At 40.8% G+C, this 18,424-nt stretch overlaps 1 protein-coding gene across 5 annotated transcripts in view; it reads right to left on the bottom strand.

The window, feature by feature from the left end:
- Positions 1–2,861: 2,861 nt before the first annotated feature.
- Gpc6 (glypican 6) overlaps positions 2,862–18,424 on the bottom strand; it is a 1,085,538-nt gene continuing 1,069,975 nt past the window's right edge. For all 5 annotated transcript variants that reach the window (XM_004870814.4, XM_004870815.4, XM_087193031.1 and 2 more), the window contains 2 exons: positions 12,511–12,686; positions 2,862–7,211 (listed from right to left, as the gene is read on the bottom strand). In XM_004870814.4, coding sequence (XP_004870871.1) covers positions 7,009–7,211; positions 12,511–12,686 — 379 coding nt within the window. In that variant the 3' untranslated portion in view covers positions 2,862–7,008. The remainder of the gene's footprint in view (positions 7,212–12,510; positions 12,687–18,424) is intronic.

The raw sequence follows: 18,424 nt of genomic DNA, 5'->3' as shown, positions 1-18,424 counted from the left end.
GTCAACAACCTTGTTTCACTCTGGGAGAAAGGAATTGACCTGCCTTTTACATAGACATGAAGGGGAAACCAACAGGGAAAAAATTCTATGAAGAAGAAAGGCCCAAGTGTTCCTATACTCCTATCTTTATCTGAGCCGAAGAGACCATTACCAGGACTCTGGGTGGGTCTTCAAGGCCACAGTATTTCACAGAATGCTTTGAGAGTCCATTTAGTCAACAATGTGGCCACACTGGCCGTCTGTCTGAACTGGCTGATTATCATATAGTCCTGATTTATATTTTGGGTCACCTTGACTGTAAAAATATCATAGAAAATACTGTATGGGAAGTGTCCCCGGGAGGGGAGGAGAGGGGGCTGGGTGCCTGAACAACTTGCTTCCTGTGAATGTAATATCTGGGCCAAGGAAACTTCCAAGGGGAAGACAGATTTTGATGCATTCTTGTCCCAGGCATCACACTTCAGTTTGCAGTGGCTGTAACTTCAAAACCATGCACAAACCCAGAATTGGTAGTTGGAGCTTGCCAAAATGTAAAGACAGAACTGTTAACTGGCGTTACATTTCAGAATAAACATCTAATACATTGTCCCTGTACAAATACAAATCTGTGGATTCTTTTTTTCATAATTGATGACAGTTTGCACAGTTGCTGCAAATTCTCAGAATATTCTTGGAAAACTCAATTGAGTTTGTAATTGAAAAAACTGTAATTATTCTAATATACTTTCATTTTTCTGCCCAGTTCCTTATGGACCCGGACTCAGAGTGTGTTCTCTTTTGAGTGGCTGGACAAGTTCATCAATCTTGTGATCTCATTTCATTTAATATAAAATGGTCATTATCATTCCTATAGCATAGAGATCCTATAAAAACGAAGCACATACAGACCTTGGTGAGGTTCCTTGTGCAAATACGCTTTCAAATGTTAGTAGGTGCTGTCAGCAGGGCTCACTTGTAGGGCTGTGTGCAGGGTTAGCCAAGAAGCTTACCACAGTGGCCCCTTTAGCTCTTCCCTGCTCTCTCACTGTGCAGGGACTTACTCATTGGTCTCCAGACGCACAGAGGTACAGTGGATCACTCCTGGACTGAGATCTTTGCAACTGCCTTTTCTCTGCCTAGAAACCTCTATCCCCCACTTCCACTCAAGGCTGGTTCCTTTCCCATTGTTAGATTGGAGCTCAAATATTGCGATGTAAAGAGAGTTTCCTCCTTAGTCACTGTTCCATTTCCTGTTGTACTTCTTTTATGCCATGTTCCACTTCATGAAGTCATCGTGTTTATACACTGGCCCCCCACCCCCCCATGTAAATTATCTGGGAGCAGAAATCTTGGCGTGTTTTTCATTCACGCAGAATCATGTCTGGCGTGTGGTAATGGCTCATGACATATCTTCAGTTAATTGTTTAAACCTTTATTTTAATTTAAAAAATCCATGGGTGCTTGTTCTTATTGATGGGAAGCCTTTATTCAAGGTAAATGTTCATTTGAGCTCTTGAATCTAGTTTGAAAGTCTTTTTTTTCTGTTTGTCTACTGACTTGAACACCCTTAGGGGAAAATTCCCCATTTCTTACTCTGCTTTTCTCCAAGATGTACAAGAACGTGAGTTCTTTGCGCAGATACAAAGCCTGGCACCAGCATCTAATGCCTCCTGGCTTCACTATGTCCCATTTATGAAGGAACAAAATACATTCAGCCACATGTTTACACCCGCAGACATAGCTATGGAATGGAAATGTGTCTGTACCACACCAATTGTGAATGTCTGCTCAAATAGACTTCAACGTGCTGCTAGGCTACATCTTTCTAGCTCTCTGCACACAGAACAACTGTGCTACTTGCCACTGTTTTATAAGTTGACATATATATATGTACATATGCATAAATATTTGTGCATATATTTTAGCTATTATCCCTGCTCATTTATCCAAATGGTCTGTAGTTTTATTTTTGCAAAACTTTGGGGATGTTTGTCTTTTACAATAAATTAGTTTCAGTTTCCCCCAAAGTTGGTTATATTCTAATTTTATAGGTGTAATTTGTAATTATCCTAAAGTTCCTTAATTGTCTTGCAAGAACCACTTTTCACAATAAAAACCAAGGTGGTAATAATGTGATTTAAATTACAGTTTTCTTTATAGTACGATGCATTCTTTTTTCTTTGTACCAGGGATTGAACTCAGGACCTTGAGCTTGCAAGGCAGGTGTGGTGCGACTGAGCTAAATCCCCAGCCCTAGATGATGCATTCTTTATTTATGTGAGTTCATTTATTTAAAAGAGCATCCTTAAAATTTAAGTGATATATTTGCAATAATGGTTAAGGGCATTAAGAAATGCATAATTTTTAACTGGTGTTTTCCAGCAACTAATGTGATAGGATACCCACATTAAGATTAGCAGGGAAGAGAAATTCAATAAATGTTTGATCAATGAATTGTTAGCATGCCTGAAAGCATGAAAATATTTCAGAAATATAATTGAAAGCAATTTGCTAAATTTGGAAATTCTAGGCCTTCCATACATAATCTTATTTTTTTGACCTCATTTATAAAGCATTAGCATCTAAGTTACTGAATTTTTCTTCAAGAAAAATTTGTATTTTTTATTAGTTAATACAAAAGAAGAAGCATTGAATGTTTCCATGTACATCTGGGAAACGGGATGTTCTAAAGTTCTAAACACTCAATTTGAAATACGTATGCACTTTGGTGAGTGGCAGTAGTTTAATCCACAAGTTTTGTTTTTGTTTTCAATATTAAATCACCTAAAAGGGTCTCAAAAAAACAAACAAACAAATCAAAAGCTCTGAAATTTAAAATTTAGACTGTGACAATGATTAAGAAAATGTAGAAAAGGCACTGGTAGATTTTTTTAAAACTATTTTAATACAAGATTAATAGCAATTTTCTATCCAAATCAGAAATGAAAAATCTTAACCCAAATAATAGTCATTTGACAGTCACATAAAATTTTAGGTTTCATTGGTGCACACATTTATCCTGCACATATATTGTGTATATGCACACAGAGACCTCACTACGATGCCGTCCTCAGGTGTTTCTCATGGAAATGCCTCATTACAAGGCCAAGTCAACGATTCCAGTAACAACTCAACTTTGAATGAAGGTTCCAAATGTTCCCATGCTAAGCTGAGTCTGCTGTAGCAAACCATGATAGAGCAAGTCTCCAGAATGCGTACAAATCAATACTCTATTTGTATAAGTTGGCCTCAAACTAAACACTGGCTAATGTCTCCCCCCAGGAGGAACACATTGCAAATGTGTAAGTTATAGTCTCCTTTACTATTCCTTTGACAAAGCTAAACTGCTTTTGTTCTTTTTTTTAAATTAAAAGTCAGATCTATTAGTGACTGTAATCAATAAAGACGAGTTTGAACTTCAGCAAGTTTTGGGTAAGTCAAAATTTGCATTTGCTAACATTTTACCTTTATTCAAAGCACTGGATCATTAGCCTTGCAAAGAGAAATCATAAAAGAATGACAACTCAGGAATTTGCTAAGTTTCGTTCCTCCTTTGGGACTTTAGTTGTTGTTCAGTCTGCAGCCAAAATATGTATGTAATGGCAAAAGAATTAAAGTAGGCTAATGTCTGCAGCAGGGAATATAAATTAAAAGTCAGGGTTCTGCATCCAATAATATTTTCAATGTGTTTGATTTAAAGAGTATTACTTTTTAAACTATGACTGCTTACGCATGAATAATAGTGTCTTTCAGTTTACACAAGGTAGTATTTTCTATCCCTTACATTTGAAGCAAGTGATGCTAGTTACTTATGCTGTCGGAGTCAATCACTGTAAGGGAGTCTGACTTCTAGTGCTAACATTTTGTAATGGCTGTAATCAAAGTGCCAACATCACCTTCATTAAGATGACAGAAGGTTGTCAAGCTGTCCTTCAGTACAGAACCAGAGTTATTTGCAAATCTGCAATTCATTCTTCTCTGCTAAAGACTTTAGCCTCTGCTTGTCTTTTGTTGTAACATATACAAAGTATAATATACATCAATTACAGATGTGTATTTCTGTTAGAAAAATACATATTATAACTAAAGAACATGTAAATAGAGGCACTTCAATAAGCTAAATGTTTGCAGTTATGAGCATCAACCCACGCTTTTCTAGTGTCTGATTTCAGTGAGCCCATTCCTCTCTACTCATAACAGAAGCTATGATGTGGTTACAGAATTCAGGGGACCTCAGAACCAATGAGGGCAGGTCCTGATAGATAATAGAGCATCATTGTATCCCCTATCACTACGCTGAAATGAGAAAAATTAATTTGGGAGAGGGATCCAAAACACTTACTGAAAAGGGGTAACTAGATTAAACTAAATCCTTTAAGGACAGAAAAAAAATTCTCATGTTAAAGTAGTCTGAAAGTCATATGTCCTACTAGGATGATGATAAAAACCAAGAAGTGCAATTGAATACTATTTTGACCACATCCATGCAGGGTGACTAATATTGTGGCATCATTAACTGATAGTTCTTTCAGCTCTCTGCCCAGCTCATATGCATCACTATATCTCATCAATAGGAATATTACTGATAATGAAGGTGTGGAAACAAATGAAGCAGGCGTTTATATATTATCTGTGTGTTTAGTGCGTACAGAACATGAGTTCACATTCATTAATATAATGTGTATTCATACACATGCACAAAACCATTTGGGGGTGAAAGCACAGGAAAAACAGGACATCCTGATCTATTTCATAGAAGATAGTGCAGAAATATTTAAAAAAGAAAGACTTGGAATTTAAAGCCACATAAACAAGTTATTCTGGAAAAGTCAAGGTTGACTTAATTTGTATTGCACCTTAATTCTTGGAGAAAAACAATACTGATTTTTGAACGTACAGTGAAATGAACAACATAAATGACTGGTCCTTCGTAGAGATGTGGTATATGTAACTGGTGACAGGAAGCTGAAGGTCGGCAGTGAAATGGATGGTTTTGTAGAAGCGTGTAATGCTAAATTAGCTGAAGGGTTAATTTCACAAAGATTTAAATGAAAGATGCCACAAAGTCTCTCAGAATCCTACACTTTTTATTTCTTTAGGCATAAAGTGGCAATAGACACTTGTAAATACTTTCTGTTTTGCAAAAGTGCTTGAATATACTTACTACTACTGTGCTGCGTGTGTTCTACTTAAATGTGATGACTAAATCAATAACTAATTTTACTTTTGATGAGAACAGAGATCAAAAAATACCACTTACGTGTCAATACTGTCAATGAGTTAGTTACAATGTGACTGGCGTGTACTATGGTGTCTTGACACATTACTTTTCTCTACTCCAGATGCATCACAAAAACCAAGGAACACCTGGATAGCCAACTGCATTTGTGAAGCCCTGGTTTGGTTTATTTTGCTTCTCTCTGCCAGGGGAAGCAGTGGGTCTGGCTTTGGCATACTTGGTGGATAGGTTAGGCTGTGGCTCTAAATTGGCCTCTAGAGTTGAGGTCATTTATCCAAGTGCCAAGAAGGAATCTTAGGCCAGAGGTGTTTCGTGAATAAAATTCTTTACACAAAACAGTTTCCATCACCAGTAAAATCCTGCACACCCATGGCTGGTCTCATGAGCTCAGCCTAGGTAGAGCACCACGGACGAAGCACGCTCATGCGCAAAGGATGTGGCCTCGCAAACTTGTAATAGATGGACAGTTAGATACGTAAAAAGTTCTCTTTCTTGATTCTTGGTGCTCACAGGTCATTGAGGAAACCCTTCTCTGAGCAGCACAAAACGAGAAGAGCTGGTTGACAAAACATTTTTGTTACAAAGGTGTGTCAACCCTGAGCTTGGAATTAAGAAGTTAAAATCTGTGATTTATATATATATATAGATATAAAAATAGATGATCATACTAAGACTAAAAAAGTGAAAGAAATCTCCATGTCAATACTATATATAGTTTTTTTTTTTTTGTCTTGACCTTTTCTGTTGTTGTGAGTTATTTTGTAAGAGAATGCCCTTGTGATGGACAAACCAATTGACACAAAGCAAATAGTTACAAATGAAAATTCACCTATGGATCTAATTGTTTATCAATTCAGCAAAAAGAACTGTTATTTAGGGGACATTAATGAACACAGGGGCAGAAACATCTAATTCATGTCAAACCTGTGGCAAAAGCAGAGACTGTATCATTGAAGATGATTTTCAATCAAGACCTGGGAGGAGGATGAATTAATGGGGGTGAACATTAGTAACCAAAGATGAAGGAAAATCTGTGCCAATTGGATACAATGGACAGACACTGGGGGTTAAGGAAAATGGTGCCATTACTGAAGTTGAAATTGGGCAGGGTGAGAGAGAGGTGCTGAGTTATAGTTAGTTTCACGCTCATATTACAGATGGAATTCTAAATTTGGGATCAGTACCTCCAAATCAATTTGGTATTGTGTGGTTTGAGTGCAACTTGATACCTCCAAGACAACGGTGCATTTTCACTACACTTTAAATAATTTTTCAAGTTTTCTTCCCAGAAGCATTTTATAAACCTGATTTGTCACAGAAAAGCTTGCCCTGGGAGTTGGCTGTCAATGTAGAACCTATAGCACTAGAGTTCTTTTATTTTTCTCTCATTGCTTCTTTGTTGAAAATGTAGTTGTCTTGGGATTTGGCCTGATTTTAAAAGGAAAATTATTTTCTTTATGGGGGGAAAAACTCACAATGTGAGATTCCTTTACTTCTGCAGCATAAAAGCAAATGAAGGTAAGAAAATCTCCTAGTACGAAAGATTTGAGTAAGAATTCTCTCTGGAATAAACAAGGTCCCCACAGATAGCTGAAGGAAAGAGGAAGCAGTTCATCTGGCACCCGGTACTCTTTGGGAAAACAAAAAGGGAGGCAGATCGCAGTACTGCTCTCTTCTCATAGAAAATGGTAAGTTTTTGAGGCGTGGTCCACTGTCCAAGAGTGTAAGAAAAGAAGGGAGTTGGCCACTCCAACAGCTAAAATGCAGTTTCCTCTGACCAAAGCCCAGGATTATCTGCAGAGTCTCTGCAGTGCCAGGACCACACAGACCAGAGACCAGGAGAGCAGCGAGTGGCCAAGCTGGGATGCTGAAGAGTCCTCTTCTCTCCTGTCAGGGTCGGCTGCAGGGGCCTCGGTGGTGACAAACTCGAACTCTGTGGGACACACGTCATCCATGCAACCACTGCCACTTCCTGAGCCACTGGATTCATCGCCTGGTGTGGAAAGATTGAAAAAGAATTAGACCACACACCAGGAAGAAACAGAGGCAAAGAACATGGTGGAGCTGAGCGTGTGGGCCAAGGCCTCTCCCATCCCCGAGGCGCCCAACATGTCCCAATGGGTTTCACCCCATGGGCGGGTTTGTGACCAGAAGGTGGACTGTATGGTTGAAAGGCAGTGTTACTGGAGATCTAGAGTTAGTGCCTACCATGATGGCAACAGAAAGATATTTTTCTTCTAGAAAATATTTAAATTGCATTAAGAAACTAGATTCTTTTCTCTTTCTGTACCTCAGAGTTGTTCTTAGCAGATGAAATGTTTTTAAAAGGATTTTTAAAGGATACTTTAAAGGAAAACATGGACAAGGGAAATAGGCACTGCAAGCAGGAAACTGGAGAAAAAAATAGCAAAGCATTATGGAGGTAGACATTGCTATTACTACTATACTCTATGACTATGTGCTATGTGGTTATTACTTTTGACTTTTCCCCACCCCTATTCCCCTCCTAAGAGCAAAGATGAACCCCACCAACCAGCATCTCCCTCTAAACCAGGGGTTGACAAGCTACAGCCTATTGCTTAGTTTTGGCCCAGAACCTAGGACCAGTCCTTATATTTTAAATGTTTGAGAGAGAAACAAATGAAGAACAATATTTTGTGAAAGGTAAGAAGTGACTTTATGAAATTCAAGCTGCAGTGTCTGTTTATAAAGTCTGATCAGCACTCAGCCACACTGCTCACATTCCCCTTATCGCCAGTTCCACCCATGCTGTAAGAGCAGAGTTACAGAGATCCCATGGTCCTCAAAGTCTGACATGTTTAATATCTGGCCCTTTACAAAGGAAGATGTCCTTTCCCTGCTTGCCACCAATGCCCAGATGCCCACCCAGTAAGTCGTCTTCGGTGGTGTCTTCTCTTCTGCCCTATATGTCCCTTGGTCCACTCTTTTCCCACACTTCTCTGCTCAGTTTCTTCTTGTTTGATAAAGCATCACTCAGATTCAGCCCCAGATCAACCTTCATCAATTACGGCCAACACTGTGTATCTGTGGGCTCCGCGTCTGTGTATTTAACCAAGTGCAGTGTAGTTACGTATTTCTATGATAGCTATCTCTGTACTGAACATGCACAGACATCTTTTCTTGTCGTTAATTATTTCCTAAGCAATAAAGAATAAGAGCTACTTACACAACACTTACATTTTATTAGGGGTTATAAGTAATCTAGAGATGATTTAAACTATACGGGAGGATGTGCATAAGTTATATCAAATACTAAGCCATTTCATATAGGGAATTAGAGCATTTGTGAACATTGTTATTTGTGTGGGGGGGTCCTGGTACCCATCCCCCACTATGTGAAAGTACTTGTCACCACCAGGGATTGCATTATTTATTATTGTTTACTGTTCATCTCCTCCATGGGAATGTAAATATGTTGAAGGTAGAATTTTTGTATATACTGTTTACTACTTCTGAATTTGGTTCCCAGCATACAGCAGTTGTTCAATAAATACTTATTAAATAAATAATGTGCCTTAAGCAGTTGACTCAGCTTCTGTGTCCCTGTCTAAAACAACATAGGTGAGAGCTTTGTTTTGCAGAGTATGTATGAAGATAACTTGATAAAATGCCTGAAGGCATCAACTCCACTGCTGTCCATCCTGCCTGGTGGAAAAAAATAGGGCGCCTACAGCAAAAGGACCTAAAATTTAAATTGCCACTATTAATTGACATGCACTAGGAAAAACACATTAGTCTCACTGAGGCTGTTCCCTCACTTGCAAAAGTAAAATTAATAATACGTATTTCACAGAATTGTTATGGGCAATAAATGAGAAAATGTTTCTGAAAGGAACTCAGGAAACTGTAAACTTTGCAATAACATTTGCTTTTCCCCCCATTTACTCCACGATTCCAACCAATATCCCCAAACTCCTCCTGCTATCCCATAGGCTGAGGCACCCTGAGCTGCCCCAAGAGAGTGGCGCTGTCTTGCCTACTGAGGCCATTTAAGTAAAGCCACAGTAGGGTGAGGTCTCTTCTAACATTCCCTTGAAGGAGAAAGATACAACTTATCCATATTTTTTTTCAGATGGCATATCTAAATATCAGATAAGATTATTTGAATACGTGATACTAGGTTCTTAACATTTTCTCTGCTTTATCTTTAGTGGCCTTTACAAGGGGAGAAATACCCATTAATTAAATTCAGAGATATCAGAATTGCTAAGGGAATTGTTCTGAACGCAAGTATCATGAACAAGAAGTAATATAACCTTTACAAAGATATTATTAAAGTGACTTAGAATATTAAAAATGTGGGAAGCAAATAATGACAGGAGGTTCTGACTACATAAAATAATGGTCCTGACTCTTTATGAAAAGGAAGCACAAATGCAGATATTAGGGTACTAGATGGGCAACCTAAAAAAATGTCACAAGCAGAAAGGGTGAAGATGACTATGAGATGTGATAATGGTTTATATGACAGGTATTATCTTAAAAGAGAGGGCCAAATATGGTGCTTGGGTTAGAGCCAAGGGGTGCTCTTGACTATTGTTGGTTTTCATCTTTCTTTTAGGGGAAATGGAGCAAGATTTTTGCCTCCTAGAGATTCCCTGAACTTTTCAGATTGCTGTGCACATAATCTGGTTAGGTCAGAGAATAAAAGTAGCAATAAGGTTAGCATCAACTAATTCTCATTATCTTGACTTATTCATTCCAATAGTTACTCTCCAGCTGAGAAAGCATTTTATTATATGAAAAGACAGAATGGATAAAGTGAACAAAGTGGGGCTAAGCAATGATAAGTCTGTGATGGTTAAGCTTGACTGTATCAACTTGATTGACTTGGGAGCAGCCCAGGGGACTGGTGGAGCACACTTCTGGGTGGGTCTGGATGGGTCATGGAGGTGTAGCCTTGGGTCTTCTATCTAGACCATTGCACCTTTGTCTCTGACATTGTTCCCCTGCTATGCTTCCCAGATGCCATGAACTAAACAGATTTGTTCCACCATGATGTTTCTGTCCTGGAACCAGTTGACCATGGACCGAATCTCCTTAGAACCTGAGCCAAATTGAACTTCTCCTTTAAGTTGTACGTGTTGGGTATTGCATCCAGCAATAGGAAAGCTGAATAATTCAAAGATGGAAACAAGAAAGGCTAAAATCTTCTTGGGAAGAAAGGACAGGTTTAGCTAAGAGGAAGAGAGATAACAAATGACTCTGAGAAATTTTAAAGCCATGAAGTCTGTCAGGTTGGTAATTATCCTGTATTTAGAAAATTAATTTTTGAGTTCTTCAAAATAGAGTAGAACACTAAAAAGTTTCTGCAGGGGACAGTTCAGTAAAGACTTAAATGACTTAATGTCTTCCATCTGTAAGTTGTTTCTTTCTATCTCATTAATTCAAGCACACAGGCCTCATCTTTTGCTTCAATAACCAAATTACAGAATCACTGGCAACTTTACATCTTATATTCAAGAATTTTTTCCCCTGGAATTCTCTTTGTAAAAGTGCACAGCTAAGAGAAAACCAAGGGACACACAGACACACACACACACACACAAAGATAGAAAAGAAAAATCACTTAAACAAACCCAAATAGAGTTTCTGAGACTCAAGCAGTATAGATATGTCTCAACTTATGATGAAGTCACCTCTTGATAAACTTATTGTAAGATGAAAATATCTTAAGTTGAAAATGCATTGAATATGTCTAATCTACCCATCATTCTAGTTTAGCAACTGTCTTAGTTGTTTTTCTTACTGCTAAGACAAAATACCCAACACCTAGAGTTAAAGGAAGAAAGGTTTATTTCAGCTTACAATTTGTAGAGGGTTCAGTTCATAGTTGGCTGGCTCCAAGGCAGGGTGACATGGCAGGGGCATCACTGAGGAGAAATGGTCCATGGAAAAGCAGGGCAGGCAGAAGGCAGCAAGCAGCAGCAAATAGCAAGCAGCAAGTGATAAGCTTTCTGTTCCTTACATCTTATCCAGGCTGCCCACCCTTACAGCAGGTAGCACTCACCCCCAGGGTGGGGCAGCCTTAATCCTAGCATTCATTGCACCATGAATCAATTCCAGTGTCACATTCTTGATTCTATCAGCACACAACCCAGATCCAGCCATCTCCAAAAAGCCCCATCTATGACTGCATGAGGTTTTGAGGAGATATCTAGACACAAGCCATAGCAATAACACAGGGCACCATAGAGTGTCAGTTCTTTCCCCTCATAATCTGGCTAGCTAGGGGCTGTGCTCTGTGCCTGCACATAACACAGTGAGAGAACATTGTATTGTATATCGCTAATCTGGGAAAATCTCCAAATTCAAAATGTGAGTGGATGCTACTGATGTGTATGGCTTCTGTGAAAGGTAAAGTCAAAGAATTATAAGTAGAACCATCATCACATGTTAAGGATCATCTGTAATTTATTCAAGATGCCAGTTTATAAAAATAAGACTGGGATTTTAGCCCAGCTTATTTAAGAAATAGGCAGACCATACTTTTGGGGATTGTAATAGTTTTTCACTGCTATGACTAAACACCTGAGAAAAATAAAGGATGAAAGAGTTACTTTGGCTTATGGTTCCCTAGATTTCAGGATTTCATGATCAGCGTCACCAACACAGAAATATCACAGCCGAAGGGCATGGTGGAGGAAGGCTGTTCTCCTCATGGCAGCCAAGAAGCAGACAAAAAGGGAAAAAGCCAGAGAGGAGGGGGATAGGGGCTAGGTATGGTCCCCAAGGTCACACTTCCATGTCACACTCCCTTTAAATAGGCTCCACTTCCTAAATCCCATCACTTTCCAACAGTACCATCAAATTATGATCTCATCAATGGATCAATCCACTAATGAAGATAGAGCCCTCGTGAGCCAATCACCCTCTGAAAGCCTCAGCACTGAGCACAGAAGACACTGGAGGGACATTTTAGAAATGAGGGGAAAGGAACCCAAGTTTAGGACAGACATAGACATGATGATGTAGAACAGAGAAAGTGAAAACATTACTTTTTTACTTTATCATTAGTGATTTAATTGGATTTAGATTGATCAATGGACCAATTTTCACTTTGGTATGGTTAAATGCAGTCCATTGAAACTATTAAGACTGGCTATGATTTATATAATATCATAAGTTTTGTGCCTAAGACTATAAAAAGCTTCAAAATTAGGGAAGAATGAGACCTAATTAAATGCACATGTTGTTCTTGAACTCAAACTATGGTGTAATCAGGCATAACCACTTTTCACTCAGGAAGTTACTGGTAAAGATTTCCTTACTTGTGTCCTGGAAGTTGACATCGTTGCCATTGTATGCATTCTTCAATTTGTTGGTCATCACGCGGAGAGCCATGATCTGCTGTCTGATGAAAGTGTCGGGCCGAGTGATGTCCACGTCCACCTCGGGGTTGTTGATCTGGTTGGTCAGCCCATCATTCATGATCTCAGGCAAGTATCTGAAGGGAGGGAGGAAGAAACAGGTCAAGATGATGCAGCAGGGACCTCAGAGTCTGCCATGGCTTCCTCGAACAGTGAGCCAAGCCACTTGGCCCAAATTGGATTTCATTCCTGGAAAAAATCCCAAAGAGTAAATGTACATTTCTCTCAGAGGGAGATGTAGCTAAAATGGCTGCAGGCTTGGTTTTTAAGTGGCAATGAGTTATTTGGTAGGCATCTCTTTTTAAAAATGCTATACTGGGGACTTAGAGAGGTCATTTCTTAAAATATTTATCCTTTCTCCATCCCAAAAGTTATACAGCTTCAGTCAAGGACTGCATAGATTCTTCAGTTCTCCTCTTCATTTTGGTGGGAAGATCTGGATGTAGAAATGATATAGTATCATGGGTGGAGAGTTTTCTTGTAGAAGGAGACTCTCCCAACAGAGGATACCCTACCTCAGATTTTAATCCAAAGAAACTTCTGGCGCTGTTTATGTATGTACATATTTATCTATATATTGATATACATATGTGCACATATATATGTACAATATCTATTTATCTATCTATTATCCATCATCTATATTTTTCGTCTTTGGGACATTTTAGGAGTAGCCAGTGATTGCTGGCATGTTTGAGATGTCTATTACAGTTTTTATTTTGTAATAGAATCTTGGGTCTAACTTGGTAGATTTACCAGTATCTGATAAAACAGAAGGGTCGTATCTGATGGCGTTGAGCCTTCGATTTCTCTTGCTTGTACCAAAATGTCAAAATTGTCAGCCCTCCAACAGCAGCTGCATCAAGCTGTCCAGGTGTATTCACGCCGGTGGAGCTAAAGCCTTTGGAGATACCTTCAGAGCCCCTCCCTGGACTCCTCACTCACACACCCGTCAGTTTTCCAGTTCACTACCCCTGTGTGTCAGGAGGCTTCTCACACTTGTTTTTCCTTCCAGTTTCCCTCATCCCTCCCTGGAGTGCAGCTGGCTCCGGTGGCCTGGCTGACTCCCTTGCTCCTTCCATCCTTCCCACCACAGCTTGCAGGTGGGGTCCAATGAATCTGCCACTCTGTCCCGTCACACTTCTGTTTAAAGGCTTTTGAGATAGTAGCTGATGTCCACTGAGCGCTCACTGAAAGTCAGGCCCTGTGCTGAACACGTCACACGCATGTTGAAATTCAATCTGTCACACATCTAGGAGATAGGTAGGAGTGTATTCCTGTTTTATGAAATAGAAAACAGAGGCTTCATGAAGATAAGCAGATGTGCAGTCTGACAGATGGCAACACCAGGATCTAAGTCCTGGCTGGCTCCAAAGCCCATGTGCCCCGACACCACCGCTTTTGCTGGTGGCTCAACTACAGTTCACACATCTCCGCTCAGGCTTTCGAGTGCATCTCTCCCCAGCTCTACTTTCTTATGCTGCAATACGCCCTCTGAGGGAACCTCTTTGTCTTACAGAGTCTGCTCTGCTGTGGTCGCCTGTCTGGCCACACTGTGAAACCCACATTTGATCTTCATCCCTGTTTCCTGGCTCACCCCCCCACACACACCACCCCCACCCCGCCCCACCCCACCCCCACCCCGCCCCACCAAGGCAGTAGAAACTAGAATTTCTCTTCTCCAAGGCTGTTAGAGAAACGCTAATCTTCCCCTCCTCCTTTGTCTTGAAGCTGCACATAAGGAAGTCTCTGACCCCCTTTGTCCTACAGAGGCCCCTCCTGGTTCCAGAGGGCTCCCACCCTGCACCAGGAAGGAGGCTGAAGTACACAGGCCTTGCTGGGTTTCCCCATCCATCCATTAGTAATCATGGCTATGCAACAAAGCCTCCTTAAAATACCCACAGGACAGGGTTCAGGATCTTCAGGAGAGAGGAACCCTGGAAGTTCCTGCAGCGGTGCCTGGAGAAGGCAGGAGCTCTAAGTGTCCACCCTTAGATCCCAGCCTGTGGCTGTCTTTACCTGGACCCTTCCTGACGTACTTCACAGTAAACTGATAAATGTGTTCCCAAGTTCCGTGAGGCACTCCAGCAAATGCACAAAACCCGAAGACGGCTCATGGCGCCCCTGATTCACAGCCAGTCAGTCAGTGCACAGGGAAATGGTGTGGATCTTACCCTGGGGACAGTCTTGGGACTGAGTCTTCAACCTGTGGGATGCGACACTGCCTCCAGGCAAGGTAGTGTTAGAACTGTGTAGAGGAGAGGACACCCCACAGGTGTCTGCTTGCTTGCTGGTGGGGAGAAATCTCCACACATCTAGTGGCACAAGTCTGTATTGATTGTGAAATGAAAACAAGAAACCAAGCCACTTTACTTTTAATCAACACCCTGTCCCAGAGGGTTTCATCTTGATTTTTCCATGATACACTTTTCCCATTTAAGGCCCAAATACCCATAAAGATCCAGACAATTTTATTTTTTAATTTTAAATTTTTTTAGTACATGTTTGCAGCACATAATGATTTCAGCTTTCAGGGATCTGCCACCCCTTTTGTAGTGCTGCCAGGTTCCGTTGGGCATTCTGTGCACTGCAAAAAGTTACTCGCTGAGCTGAAGGAATGCGTTGGCCCTGAAATCTGGTCTTCATTCTGTGGTCACCAAGCCATGCACCTGCCGGGCAGCACTCAGTGCTCTTTGGTAATCTTTTTACTTTAGAAATTTGAATATACACAAAAGAAGCGACAATCATATAATGAACCCCAGGAGGCTGTGCCAATCAATCTCTAAAAGAAAAGGCACACAGAAAAGCTTTGATAGTTAAGCCGTTTGCAAGGTGTTGAGTCATATGCATGATGTGTTTGTGTGTGAATTAGTTTATTCTTTTTAAATCAGAGGCCCCTTGACTAAGTTCTGTTTTCATCCATATCTTGAACAAAACTGACTTCATAATGTTCACTAAATAATGAATAATAAAGCACATGGAGTGCATTGTAAATTCTTTTCCACGAAAGCTTCAAATATTACTGCCCCTAAAAATGTCCTGATAGAAATTTTTAAAAGCCGTAGCTTTTAAAAATAAAAGACCCATAGCTCTTTATTTTTGCAGTAAAGCATAACTTATGCTTTTGAATATATCTGGTATATCAATCAATTCTTGCTGCATTTTCTTGGTGTAACCTCTCACATATGACATTGGGTTGACCCTTATTGACAGGCAAGTGTATGTGCTGGGCTCCTGCGAATGATGATGCCCACTGGGATAACTGGTAAGTGCAGGCCACCTGCAGCTGGCATGAGCTCAGAGAGCTGCAAGGCCAGGCCAGTGCTATGTTGAGCCTCCACATTCTGGCCTGATTGAATCTGGACCGTGTCTCTCCTTAATTCTAATTCTGTGTACCCTTCTCAGCTCACCGAGCCTCATTTATCAGCAGCTCACTGCAATACCTGGCTTGGGAATGCTGCCCTAGGAATCTGAGCATCCAGGGACAGTAAGAGACTGCCAAGTAAACCCAGCTCTCCCGGCACCTCTCACCATGAAAACAAGCATGCACGCATCCCTCCCCTTCAGAACATTTTCTCCTTTCTGTGTGTTTAAAGGGTCACCGTAGAGACAATGTGGAAATTTAAACCTAAACTAGTTGAAAAGAAAATGGTCATTTTGCCATCCTGAGTCAACTCCAGAGACCGAACCCATGGATAATCCATCGAGCAGCCGGAAGGCTTGTGAAAGCCCAGTTCTGCACCAGGGTCTCAGAAGTCCATTCCTGCTTGGTCTTCTAACAGGAAGCCCATATTCTGCAAGAACAGACCCATTGTTGAGCCCACGATGATCCTCCTGCCCTAGCTTCTGTCCTGATCTTGAACGTGACAGCATGGTGTTTTTTGTCTCTGGGAGACATCACAGGAGAACCCTGGCACAGGGAGCCCAGGTCGCCACGCTGGGTTCATTCGTGCTTGGAAGAGGGAGAACCCACATGCAAGGACAACCGGGAGTGTCATCATCTGCCAAAGCTTCAGGATATGTGGCAAGCAGGTGGCAACTGAGGACAGCCAAGCGCGGCTGCCTCACTTTGGCTGGTTTCTCTTTGTAGGACATGATAGAAATTCAACCTGCGGCAGTTTTGCAGAATTATTTGTCTTCAGGTTTAATTTCATATTGTTGATGTAGGCTCCTTGATTACATCTGAACATAATAGCCAATTAGGGTAGAAGAGTCCCATGAGAATGTGGTAGGGAGAATGACAACCTTGTGGTGGCTGCAGGCTTTGTGGCTGGACCCTCACTGGTGAGGTGACAGCTCTATCACCGAGACACATTAAACACACTTGCCCTGCAAGTTTCCCACTGGCGGACCACTGCAGCTGCTACTCTCACACTGGAATCATTCCTTATAGCTCGGCTGGAGGGCCCAGAAAGAGTCTGTTGATATCTGAATTGGGAGGGGAGGTGTGGCTTAGCATGTGGGATTTCTCACCAGCACCTTCAGGCTGGTAGTTGTTCCCATGGAAGGAGCTATAAACAAGGAAAGGGACTCACACCCTTAAGATGGGGAATTTAAAGCTAGAAAAGTCTGAGAAGTGAGGCAGGAGAAAGGAAGGGCGAGTTAGAGGTGCCCAGTAGGTTCGGCATGAGTCTGAGAGGGAGCTGAGGCTGGGAGGAATAGGATGGGGTATCCAGGTGCTGGCCTGAGATGGTTTCAGGTGCCCAGCCTTCGACTGGTCCTGCCTCAAGGTGCAATTGGAAGAATGTGGAGGAAGCAGTTTCAATCCTTTTTATGGCCACAAGTAACTTAACATCTGGCTCTGCAACAATTTCTAGTTCAAAGCCACACATTCATCCTTCTTCACAGTTTAAGGAGTCTTCCTAATTTAAGAAAATATAGTGCTAATATATGTCCAGAATTCCTCATGTGCAATTTAAAATTTGAAAATCTCCACAGTTGTTTCTGCAATATATTGTTAGTAAAACTTGATCAAATCTGAAAGGAGGCCAATTATAGTCTTTATTTATCCCACTTTTGAGATATTAATACATTGTCCTGCAGAAATATTAATGTGTTTGATTATGGTCTATATATCCAGATCCTACTAGAAATATTATATAATATAGAGCATTCACTGCAGTATGTCTCTAAAACCTAAAAAATTCTGAATTCCAAAAACACATATGGTCTCAAGGGTCTCTCTCATACAAGGAAAGACGAACCATGGTATCAGTGCCCTCTTTCAGAAGCTGACTCAGGAGCTGAGTTTTAAACTTCACACACCTTAGGGTGGCTACCACTCAAGTCAACAAACAAAAGGTACCAAGTGCTGGCAAAGACATAGAGAAATTGGAAACTGTGCATTGCTGGTAGGAATGTAAAATTACACAGCCTCTGTAACAGAGTATGGCACTTTCTCAAAACATTAAGAACAGAGCTAGCATATGATCCAGCAATTATACCTCTGGGTGTATCCCCAAAAGAACTGAAAGCAAGAATGGGAGCAGAAATTTGTACACCTCTGTTCATAGCGGCATTATTCTTGATAGCCAGAAGGTTAAAACAACTCAAGTGTTCATTGATGGATGAATGCATATGATAGAAATGTGGTGTTTATACAATGAAAATATTATTCTATCTTAAAAAGGAAGGAAATTCTGGGACCTGGCACAACATGGATGGTCACTGAGGATATGAGGCTAATGAGGAGATTAGCTAGACACAAAAGGACAGTATTGCAGCATTCTACTTATAAGACGTATCTAAAGTAGTCAGATTCATAGAAATAGAACGTAGCATGGCAAGTGTCACAGCCTAGAGAAGAGGGACTGGG

This window comes from Heterocephalus glaber, unplaced genomic scaffold (assembly GCF_053883595.1).
Source record: "Heterocephalus glaber isolate CG9 unplaced genomic scaffold, H.glaber_assembly_v1.0 deba00001577, whole genome shotgun sequence".
In the NCBI taxonomy this organism is placed as follows: Eukaryota; Metazoa; Chordata; class Mammalia; order Rodentia; family Bathyergidae; genus Heterocephalus; species Heterocephalus glaber.
The sequence above is the reverse complement of the archived record's forward strand: the minus strand, read 5'-3'. Positions and strand labels throughout refer to the sequence as shown.